This window comes from Alosa sapidissima, chromosome 22 (genome assembly GCF_018492685.1).
Source record: "Alosa sapidissima isolate fAloSap1 chromosome 22, fAloSap1.pri, whole genome shotgun sequence".
In the NCBI taxonomy this organism is placed as follows: domain Eukaryota; kingdom Metazoa; phylum Chordata; class Actinopteri; order Clupeiformes; family Clupeidae; genus Alosa; species Alosa sapidissima.
In genome coordinates, this window is record NC_055978.1 from 7,380,090 (window position 1) to 7,392,324 (window position 12,235).

General features: G+C 43.9%; 1 protein-coding gene across 19 annotated transcripts in view; it reads right to left on the reverse strand.

The window, feature by feature from the left end:
* Positions 1 to 12,235, reverse strand: part of nrcama (neuronal cell adhesion molecule a) — a 124,414-nt gene that overhangs the window by 23,724 nt on the left and 88,455 nt on the right. For 4 of the 19 annotated variants that reach the window (XM_042077993.1, XM_042077991.1, XM_042077990.1 and 1 more), the window contains one exon: positions 4,513 to 9,046. The exons of 14 other annotated variants lie outside the window; for them this stretch is intronic. In XM_042077993.1, the coding sequence (XP_041933927.1) occupies positions 8,812 to 9,046 (235 nt within the window). In that variant the 3' untranslated portion in view covers positions 4,513 to 8,811. Of the gene's footprint in view, positions 1 to 2,268; positions 2,927 to 4,512; positions 9,047 to 12,235 lie in introns of those variants that run through there. One more of the 19 variants, XM_042077992.1, reaches the window with a different exon arrangement.

The following is a 12,235-nucleotide window of genomic DNA, read 5'->3' on the forward strand; positions in this document are numbered from 1 at the left end:
GGAGGATGGTTTAAGATATAGGCCTTTTGCTGCCACCAGCATGATGCTGATGTTCTTACATGGACATACTCAAATACACAAAATAAATAACCCCACACAGCTCCTCAACAGTCTTATGCCCGGCCCATATTAGTCATACAACAGTGGGTGTGTCTGTGTGTGTGTGCTTCCAATTGGCTGACGGTGCACTTCTCACATCCAACAGCACCTCTAGCAACAGCATCCATCAGCTCATCAGTTCAGCTTTCCCATAGCAACAGAGCTAAGCTAGCTCAGCTTCCCCATAGCAACAGAGCTAACTCAGCCTCCCCATAGCAACAGAGCTAAGCTAGCTCAGCTTCCCCACAGCAACAGACCTCAGCTAACTCAGCTTCCCCAAAGCAACAGAGCTAAGCTACACACACACACACACACACACACACACACACACACACACACACACACACACACACACACACACCTGCAATTTGCAATTGTTCGACACCACCCACAGAATGGCATTTTAACACACCATAAACTGCACCATAAACTATATATTGAAAATATTTCTGTTTTTCCTTACACCCTCAAACATGTCTCTGATGAATAATTTGTTTAATATTTTAAGACATTAGGCGCAAGAGATTTTTTTGCTTGTTCAATATCAACAAGACGCTAGGACAGCATATTGTCCAGACTCCAGGCCCCAAATTCCGTCATCTTAATTTGATTCAATTTTAACTGATTGTAAAAATTCAAGTGCCCTTACTGTCATTCAAGCCAAAGCAATCAATAGATGCACCATGGCCAGTAGGTCTGCTGTAGGACACTCACTGACTCATCTGAGTATGATGCAGTTCTTGGATACTTTGTTACCCTACAACCAGGAAGTGCAGCAGGGCAGTATTGTAGCACAGTAGACACACACCACGGCCTCCCTCTTGGTTCTCTGACATTGGGAAAGCCAAGGACTGAGAGCAGGAAGTACTAAATGCAGCTATTCCCAGCTGGGAGCCAAGTCAACACTAGGGTGGATCAGGCCCGAGTCTGGCGTGAGCACGGCTGGAATCTGGCCCACATGTGGGTGAGATCCGTTCCAGAGTTTGTGGGTAACACACAGTAGGCTACAAGACGCTAAGCTGCTTGGTTGTGCATTTTCGTCGCCCGTCCCTGCCTGAAGATGACCAGATGCAGCCAGTAGACATTCTGTCCCATATTCTCTATGATCAATTTATCTGGGCGTGTATGAAACAGTGTGTGTGTGTGTGTGTGTGTGTGTGTGTGTGTGTGTGTGTGTGTGTGAAGCAGTGTTGCCGGTAATCTCCTTCCAGCCAGGGGGATGTGCCTTCCCCTTTGACCATGGCAGAAGATTTAGGTCAGTGTTTTGTTTTAAGCTGACTGGCAGCATGTGTGTGTGTGTGTGTATGTGTGTGGTGTGTGTTGAATGAAATAGAAAGAGACAGAGAGAGAGCTTAGTGTGTGTGTGCGTGTGTGTGTGTGTGTGTGTGTGTGTGTGTGTGTGTGTGTGTGTGTGTGTGTGTTAAAGGTTGGGGTTGTGGAAAATGTATGATAAGCACAAAAATGTCTTCCTGTCTAGGCAACAGCACATTAACTCACGTTACATTTACGCAGCAAACTAAAACGAGACTCTTCCCAATACAATGTTTTACAGTTATATAGTCTAAAGTAGTGATGCTTAGTGATGTTTAGTGATGTTCCCATGTTTTGTGTCACACATGTACAGTGTAGATATCGCCTAGCTTCCCATCTCTTATTGCGAAAGGCTACGAAGTCACCCCAAAATAACCTGTCTCACCCACTGCGAACATAGCATGCCCGTCCTTGCGCAGCCGAATGACATTGAATACAATATGTGCGTGTGTTACCTCCTATGTTTTCAACAATGCCGCAAACCAGTACACTACAAATTCGTCCTGTTTCTTAAAATCATAATTCAATAAAACATGTCAACCCTGCATCACAATGTTTTTGGCAATGCGCGGAACCTGCTGTATGTTCCAAAATGTGCACACGCTTCTCCAAAATGACCCAGGGTAACCTGTCTATGTGACATCAGCCATGACTGAGCAACTCTGTTACCGACACTGGATTATCCAATAATTCACTGTTCTGCATTGCGGTACCCCGGGACAGGTCCGTTGCTCTTCTGTCAGACGGCGTGGCGCAAGGAAGAAAAACTCCCAAGTCTACTTTGAAAAAGTAGCGATCATATTCTTCAAAATAGCCCAAGAAACGCGGTATGTGGGATGGAGCAGGCGTTAGTCTTACCTGAAAATTACGATAAAAATCCTGTCAACACTTCCACCAAAAAAGCACCTGGATCAGAACCGCATAGTTCCACAACCAAGCCCGCGGATCCACCGGCCCGGCTGCACCTTTCTATTGGACGAGAGCGAATGAATGGCATCAGCGGAGGAGAGCGGAGACCGAGAGACTATTGGATGAAAGAGATGCCATCAGTGTTCTGCACCGTACGCGGGTACCACCAGAGCATCAACTAGCATTTAAGCCGGCATAGTCGCCCATGCTGAGGGATGCAGTTTGGAGTCACGCAAATAGCCTTAAGTCACAAACATGCTTCAAGATCCTTGTTTTGTATCAGACAATTGCAACAACGGAGTGTAGCCTATAACTGGCTACTTGAAATTGTAGATACACGAAGATGTAATTGAAAATACTCTAAGAGCTTATCTTAAAACACTTTATTTTGCATTTGAGTTTAAACATTAGTATACATGTTTCGGAGGAGCCTAATAAAGCCTAGAGTGCATTTGAAGCATTTTAATACATGTATGTGGTCGAGAGGAAAGGGGTGATGGTAGGCCTACTTTCATGAATGTTGCCTACTGTGCGTTTAAAATAAAAGTCTTCATGGGGATTTATTTTCCATTAAAACTAATATTTAGAATTCACTTTTGAATTGATGCCAGATCATATTAGTGAAAGTTACATGATGCCTCATCATGATACACACACCAAAACACATCAACATGCGGAAGGACAGAGAGAGAGAGAAATTCAGCTCAGGTGAGTTTGTCAAATAACACAGACAGGAGAAGGAGACCGACAGACAGACAAAGATCTCAACCAAATCCACGGGTGGACGGGAGAGTTATTGATGTTGAAATAAATAAATACATAAAAAGCCAACCATTTTTACTCCACTAGGTGGCGGAATTAGATACATCTGTCACTGCCAGCGCCTCTTCCTGCAGCATGTGATGATGTTGTCCAGACCAGCCAGTAATGTCAAATCAGATAAATCTCTGGGGAAAGGGTAAGAGGACCAGCGACAGATCCCAGAAGCATAGAATTATGGGTAAAAAGAACTTAATCCCCTGGCCCTGGGCATGAGAAAGCAGTGTGTGTGTGTGTCTGTGTCTGTGTGTGTGTGTGAGAGATGGGGAGAGAGAGACTATTGAGTTAAGTTGGGTGTTTCAGATGGCAGACTTTCAGTAGTTGTTGAATGAAGCTGTTTTGTTGGCATCAGAGACACAGTTAGTATAGTTGGAGAGTGGATGATCTCTTAGTGTTTATATTAACATAAGAGCAGCTAGCATATTTCACACAGTATTTTGTGTTGCAGAAACATTTTTGTAAAGGACAGTCTTGACTAGATCTAAAGAGTCAGATAACTAGGATGGAACACAGGGGTGTAGTCAGGACACTAATAATTATACATAGATAGAATTTGTTTGTGATTAAAATGAAGGGCAAAACCCCCATCTAAACACTAAATGGGTGGCGAGGACTCAGGATGCAAAGGAGTCATCCAGCAACCAGAAGGCTGTCGGTTTGAGCCTGACTCATCCTGACCCTGTCGAGATGTTCTTGAGCAAGACACTGAACCCCAAAGTGTTCCCGATGTGCAGGTAGGTAGGTACCTTGCATGGCAGCCTCCGCCATCAGTGTGTGTGTGAATGGGTGAATGTGAGGCATGACATTGTAAAAGAAGCACTATGCAACAATTTTAGCAAAAAACACTTTCTGGGTTGTTTGGTGGGTGCTTCGTCTCCCCCTATCGCTTCTCCGCGGAAAAAACGAATATGCAACTTTCTGGACCCGGTCCGGGTAAATCCGGATGTGACTCAGCCGAAGTATCCAATCGCGCCTCGAAATGTAGTCAGATTGTAGTTTTGAGTGAACATACAGTAGGGCTCGCTAGCTAGTGGAGGTTTAGCTTCACTTGCTACCGAAGCTGCAGGGGGAGCTGTGTAGTGAAAAATGCGAGCCCAAATCCGACGGAATAAGGAAGGAATAACCAGGAATAAGGAAGGAATAACCAGACCTGCATAGTGCTTCTTTAAGTGCTTTGAGTGCTTAGAGTGGAAAAAAAGCTATAGAAATGCAGTCTATAAATAAAGCAAAATAATAACTTGGCAAAATGTATTTGTAATGTAACACCATGAGCAAGATCCACAGCACAAATAATTTCCTTTTTTTTTACAAATCAGAAAATGCAAAAAGCTGTGATGTGACTGCTGGAATTAATGCACAAAGGAGCAGGATAAGTTTGGTTGTGAAATCCTGAAACCAACATTTATTTTTTTATCATTTAAAATACAAAATATTTTGCAATAATATCATAGAGTAAACCATTTGACAGCCTTTCATGCTAAGCTTTATGTAGCTTTGACATTTTCACCAGAACGTTTGTATCATATCATATCATATATTATATCCTACCATTGGACACCATTCACAAAAAAGAAAGAAAATAGAAAAAAAGAAACGAAAGAAGGGGAAAAAAACAGGCTTTTTCAAAGGAGTATGCAGTGCCATTATGCTGCCAAATAGTCTGATAGGATCTGCATGTTTTCTGGGTTCTAGTGTGTTCTTGAAGTGTTCTTTAAGGTTCTCCATTTTTAGGTACACAAAGAAGAACATGACCCGTCTGAGACAAACAGAGAGCAGGTTAACGAGAATCTTACTGATAACTTTTCTTTTTCCTCATGCACCCCATCAGAAGCATGAGCAGGAGGAAATAAATGCTAATTGTTGTGTAAGTATTTGTTTTATCTCCATGACAGCATAAAACAATGCTTTTTTTCACAGCAAATGAACAACGTCGGAAGTGAATCCAGTGTGGGAGCAGGTTCCACAAACAACACGATGCATGGTAAAGCAGAGAGCCTCTGACTCGAGCTGACTCGGACCTCAGCCAGTTTAGCCGCACCTGGGCCATATCTAGGCCAGATTCAAACCGGGTGAGTCGTCTGCTCCCTAGTTCCAAATTCTCACACAGTGGCGTAGACGCACAGTGGTGTAAAGAAGAAAAACACTTGACATTTGCATTTAACGTTTTTTTTTCCTTTTTGCATTCCCCATGTTTAGTAGCAGATTAAGCTTTTTCAAGTTGGCTGTTTTTCTTTCTCTGTTTTTTTACTGGTATGGCATCTTGTCTTAAATTAATCAGGTTATATTTACAAAGCAACAAAATATCTATAGGTACGTATAAAGCCAGACAACTCCAAACTAAAAGAAGGAAAAGCAAAACAGAAAAACTTGATGCAAGTCATGACAAGCTAAATCAAAAAAAAAAAAAAAAAAAATCTGGGGCTTCGCCAAACAGAGTAGAACCCCACTAAGACAACATACATACACATACAGTCGTCTTGAAAAAACCTACACACACTTGCATACACACACACACGTGTCACATTCTTCATTCTTGCACCAACATACAGTGAACACAGACACACACTGATACAGCTGAGACACACACACACACACTCCAATCAATCATGTCTGTGTTGGATTGGTATCTAGGTGAGAACAGAGTGCTTCTCTTCACGACGCTACACTCCAAAGCTTGCAATACTCATAAACATGCATTACCATGGCCCAAGAACAAAACAAAAGCATGGCTATACGTGAAGAAATAAAACAACCTACACATTATTGTTCACACTGAGTTTGTCTAACCTAACCTATAGGTAACTGCTATTTTCGTTATTCGACATTCCACATTTTTATACGACCCCCTCCCAGACCTATGTACTCTTTTACTTTATTTTCCTTCTTTTCGTTGTTTATTATGACACCAATTCAGGTCCCCCCACCCCCCCTCCCCACACCTGCAGTCACCCGTAGCCTGTATTATAGCGCCACCTCTGGTGGCTGGGGTCCAATGGCAGTTAACCTGTCAGAATGGCAGTAGTTGCAGCTGCTTGGTAGAAAAGAAGCAGCCCCTCCCCTTCTGCATAATGCGGCCAATGAGGGCTTGAGATGAGAGCATGCTCACTTCTGCCTGCAGGCTGGGTGGGTGACGAAGAAGAATCTCTGAATGGTACATGAATGTGGTGGTGAATCTCTTTAACTTTTTGACATTGGTGAATCTCTCCTTGCTGCTTGGTACGTGTGTGTGTGTGTGTGTGTGTGTGTGTGTGTGTGTGCAATCGAGTGCATGAGCACAAGGGGAGGTGAGACATGGGAGAAGGGGGTGTCTAAATGATTGAACGTAGAACACTGTTCTCTACAAAGGCACTAGTTACCATGCAGTGAGGCCAGGAAAGGCCTCTACAGTAAGAGACTGCTTCTAAACACGTCTGTGGTGTGTATGCATGTTCATTTCTCTCTCTCTTTCTATAGAGCACAGGCTGGGCAAAGGCTGGGTAAAGTTACGTGTGTGTTTGTGTGTGTGTGTGTTTGTGTGATTGTGAGAGAGAGAGAGGGTGTGTGTTTGTGACTGAAAGGGTGGGGTATGGATTACTGTGAGCCTTGTGTTGAGAGAGGGCTCTCATGAACCACAATTGACGAGAGGAAACCATAACAACTGCTGCTCGCCAAGACAATCTCAAATCCCCACTTCCTCTCTTCCCAGAGTGCACCTGGGCGTGACACACATATCCACCCCAGATCTGGCCTGCGTCTGGGCCATAAACTGGCTTCTGCCTGCCTGGGTTTCCTCTGCTTGAGGAATGCAACAGGAAGTCCACATCTGAGACCAAAATAAATAAACCTTTACAAAGAAACAGCAAGCTGAAAAAAAGAGAAAACACAACAAAACAAAACAAAACACAACAACGAAAAAGTGTACCTATCTGAAAATAGATTTAGAAAATCCATCAAGGCTACATTTGTGAGAAAAATGCATGGGTGTCATTTTGAGTTTGCTGAATCGCTAGTAGTGTGTGTGTGTCTGTGTGTGTGTGTCCTTCTGTGTAATAGTGACTGTGTGTGTGTGTGTGTGATAGTTTGTTTGTTTGTGTGTGTGTGTGTATGTGTGTGTGTGTGCTGTATCTAGCACAGTCTTCAGGGACTAAAGCGCTGAGCGATCTCACGGTGTAGCAGCTGACTAATGCACATCCGGCTCTGACAAGGGCCAGTTCAGGGCCTGCGCCGGCCCAGAGAGCGCTGCTTCCCAGCTCCTGTCCCTGATGTCCTACGGATAGATTTGTTTTCTGAAAATTACAGTATAGATATATACAGACAGCTCATTTGTCTTGCAAAATAAGACATAATAATGTTAATATTCATAATAGCTTTTACATCGAGTCACACATTTTTACAAAAATGTCCACAAAGACATCGGTGTGACTTGTCTTTATCCTTTGATTAATACAGATTATAATACTGTTTTCGTATCAGTAGGTTATTTTCATTGCCGTTGTTTTTGTTTGTTGTTGTTGACGAGGATGAAACGCAGGACAGCATTACCTGTGTTTGCAAATGTGTGGCGTGAAACAGTCAAGTGTGAAACCCACAGGAAGCTCTCAACATGGTCATCATGTACATCGCTACCTCGGAATGCTTAACTCTATGGGGAAATATGCCGCAAAAGCTAAAGGATGCTAAAATGTGTTAGCGTGATGCTATTCAACTACCAATAGTTCATGTGGCGAAGAAAATATTGCTCATATATATAATATATATTTATATATATATTATGATCTCATATATATAATTCTCATCTATATATTTGTATATTTGTAAATAAAATCAAAACAATGTAATAGAAGAATCTCCTGTCCCATTTAGTTTTGCGCAGACTGGGAGGAAGGTAGCCAGTCTGAGACATTAGATTCCCTCCGGCTCTTCATCCCAAATGCTCTCCTGCCTTTCTCATTCCCTCCTCGCAGTCACTGTGGCTGGCCTGGGGTCGGTTCACTGGTTTGCATTTGGCAAAGTGAGCATGTGAGTGTGTGTGAGTGTGAGTGTGTGTGTGTGTGTGTGTGTGTGTGTGTGTGTGTGTGCTGAGGGGGGCGGGGGGAGGAGTTCACAGTGTGATGAGACAGCCTGGTGGTGAAGTGTCTCAATGTTTGAGATGTTTGTGTGTGTGTGAATTTGTGTGTGTGTGTGTGTGTGTGTGTGTGTGTGTGTGTGATGAAGACGAGGTGCCATGTCTGTCTCTACATGCGTCAGGTCACACAAGAGTTCATGATGTACAAGGGCGATGGGACAGCCTGGCAACAATGAAGGATGTCAATGTATGTGTGTGTGTGTGTGTGTGTGTGTGTGTGTGTGTGTGTGTGTGTGTGCGTGTGCGTGTGTGTTTACAGTATGTGTGTGTGTGTGTGTGTGTGTGTGTGTGTGTATGTGTGTGTGTGTGCGTAAGAGAGAAGAATTTTTCTCCTTTCTTCTCTCCCATGTTAAATGAGCACATATATGTATATCTGTGTGTGTATATATCTGTGTGTGTGTGTGTGTGTGTGTGTGTGTGTGTGTGTGTGTGTGTGTGTGTGTGTGTATGTGTGTGTGTGTGTCTGTGTGTGTGTGTGTGAGTGTGTGTGGTGAATTCGTGTGAAGTCCAGAAATCGTTTGTCTCCCTGTTGTTTTTGTTTTTGTTTGTTTGTTTTTTTTCTGGCGCTCTCACACGAACGAGTTCATGGCATTGACGGGCGAGGGCGCTTCGGAGCTCTCGTTGCCCTCTGCCGTGTCCTTCTCCTTCTTGCCGCTGTACTGGCCGATAAAGGAGCCGTCCTCGTTGAACTGACCGTCGCCGCCCTCGCCGTAGTCCACCAGGCTGTCGTCGCTGTCGTCCTTCTTCACCGTGCCGTTGGACGGCGTACGGCTACCTTTCAGAGGCTTGTGGTCCTCCGTGTCACTGAGACAGAAAGAGAAATAGAGAGAGGGAGAGAGAGGGAGGCGGGAGGGAGAGGGAGGGAGTGAAAGAGAAAAAAAACAGAAAAGAGAAAAAATGTAAGGAAGGAGGATTGAAGGATAAGAGAGGGAGAGAGAGAATCAAAGAAAGAAAGGAAAATAAATAAAGAATAATCAAGAGAACAGAATGCAGTACAGAAATAAGAGATGGTTGCAACAATGAAAGAGATAAAAAAGATAGAAAGAAAGAAAGAGAAATAAAGAGAAAGTAAAGAAAATAAAGAGGGGGAATGAAAGAAAAGAAATGTTATACATGGAACACATTAGTGTTGAATCATACCATCCAGCTTTGTTGAGCTGCCCCAAACAGCGTGCCTCTGTTTAAAACCTTTACTCAAGGTCATGATCATACTCAAGGTCAAGGTCATACTCAAAGTCAAGGTCAAGATCATACACTCTCATATGCGTTCTGCCGCCATAGCATGCTTACAGTGGCTAGTGGGTTAGAGAGGTCAAAATGCATACGATATGCCTGGGATTACTGGAGTCAGGGTCACAGGGTCAAGGCTGTGAGCAAAGTAACGTACTGCAGTATAGAAACTTATCATGAAAAAAGATAAAGTGCTGTTAGATTGCAAGATTTGTTTAAGCAGGTTTATTTCATTTCAATGAGACAGGCCCTCATACTTACAGGGTTTCAACTCAGGAGGAGCAGCAAAAAACACAATGCAAAGCCAAACCGTATGCAAAAATGAAACCTAACTTAGACGGGATGAGAAAGAGAAATATCAGAAAAAGAAAAACTGTGTGTGTGTGTGTGTGTGGGGGGGGGGGGGGGGGGTAGGGGAGGTGCAGGTCAGGAGAAATGCTTTCAGTGCCTATTGTTAGCCAAGCCTCAAAATGAGTCTTACATGCTGAGGCAGACATTCCCTTCTTACCTTTCCAGAGACCTAAATTCCCCCAATACAGAAGCACAGGGGGTGGGGGCAAACCAATCAACAATGGTCTTACTACACACTGGTGCAGTGCAACCAATCAACAACGGTCTTACAGCACACTGGAGCTGTGCAACCAATCAAGCACGGTCTTACTGCACACTAGAGCTCTGCAACCAATTAAGCACAGTCTTACTGCATACTAGAGCTCTGCAACCAATCAATAACAGTCTTACTGCACACTGGAGCCGTGCAACCAATCAAGCACGGTCTTACTGCACGCTAGAGCTCTGCAACCAATCAAGCACGATCTTACTGCAAAATATGGAGCTGTGCAACCAATCAGACATGGTAGTATTGTGCACGAGGCGGTAAACTGCTCATGTTTGCAACTGAGCGATATCATAGCCGTTTTAATGCTGATTTAGAGTAGTTTAGCACATTTTAATTAAGTTGTTTAGTCAATTACAAGACAGCAACCGGTGTTGGCCCACATGTGGCCCATATCCAGCCCCCTTTATCTCAGGCCAGACCTGGGCCAAGACACGGCTCTGTGCTCGTCTAGCTGTTAGCGTAGAGATAAAGCTCAAACATGCTTTCATTGCCAAGTGCTGGGTAGTCCAATTCTCTGCCTAGATAAGAGGACTCTGGTGTGGATTTTGGTCATGATTCGGTGCGACTTCCATCCAGACCAGAGCCAGACCCACACCAGAGTCCTCTACCTTCCAGACGCTATGGCTATCACGCCATGTATATGAAATTAATCAAATGCAGCCTGTAGTCGTCTCTATTGTTAGCCAAGCCTCAAAAGGATGAGTCTCACATGCTGAGGCAGACATTCCCTTCTTACCTTTCCAGAGACCTAAATTCCCCCAATACAGAAGCACAGGGGGTGGGGGCAAACCAATCAACAATGGTCTTACTACACACTGGTGCAGTGCAACCAATCAACAACGATCTTACAGCACACTGGAGCTCTGCAACCAATCAAGCACGGTCTTACTGCATACTAGAGCTCTGCAACCAATCAATAACAGTCTTACTGCACACTGGAGCTGTGCAACCAATCAAGCACGGTCTTACTGCAAAATATGGAGCTGTGCAACCAATCAGACATGGTAGTATTGTGCACGAGGCGGTAAACTGCTCATGTTTGCAACTGAGCAATATCATAGCTGTTTTAATGCTGATTTAGAGTAGTTTAGCACATTTTAATTAAGTCATTTAGTCAATTACAAGACAGCAACCGGTGTTGGCCCATATACAGCCCCCTTTATCTCAGGCCAGACCTGGGCCAAGGCACGGCTCTGTGCTCGTCTAGCTGTTAGCGTAGAGATAAAGCTCAAACATGCTTTCATTGCCAAGTGCTGGGTAGTCCAATTCTCTGCCTAGATAAGAGGACTCTGGTGTGGATTTTGGTCATGATTCGGTGCGACTTCCATCCAGACCAGAGCCAGACCCACACCAGAGTCCTCTACCTTCCAGACGCTATGGCTATCACGCCATGTATATGAAATTAATCAAATGCAGCCTGTAGTCGTCTCTATTGTTAGCCAAGCCTCAAAAGGATGAGTCTCACATGCTGAGGCAGACATTCCCTTCTTACCTTTCCAGAGACCTAAATTCCCCCAATACAGAAGCACAGGGGGTGGGGGCAAACCAATCAACAATGGTCTTACTGCACACTAGAGCTGTGCAACCAATCAAACATGATCTTACTGCACACTGGAGTTGTGCAACCAATCAAACGTGATCTTACTGCTCACTGGAGCTATGCATCCAATCAAAAAAGGTCTTACTGCAAAATGGAGCTGTGCAACCAATCAGACATGGTAGTACTGTGCACGAGGCGGTAAACTGCTCATGTGTGGAATAGTTTCTGCAACTGAGTGAGGTCATTTAAAATGGGAACCTAAGATGAATATGGGAGTCACCATCGACAGTTGCCAATCCCATTCAGGAAATTCACTTTAGTATGTTGCTGTGCGAGGCATGGACTAGCACAGTGGTGAATGTAGGTGAGTTTATATCAGGCTTAGTTAGTATCGCATTCCATTGTGAGATAGAAATAATCAACTTGCAACTAATGCATAATATGGCCTTCAGTAATTCCCTGGATGATCAACATCATTTGTGTGCAGTGAGAATTTTTTTTTCTAGAACCCAGTTAGAACCGGAGCCTGGATCCAATCTGTACCCATTAATATGCAAATCCAGAAGGAATGGAACAGTTCTAGATTAAGCGAGAGTTACCACTG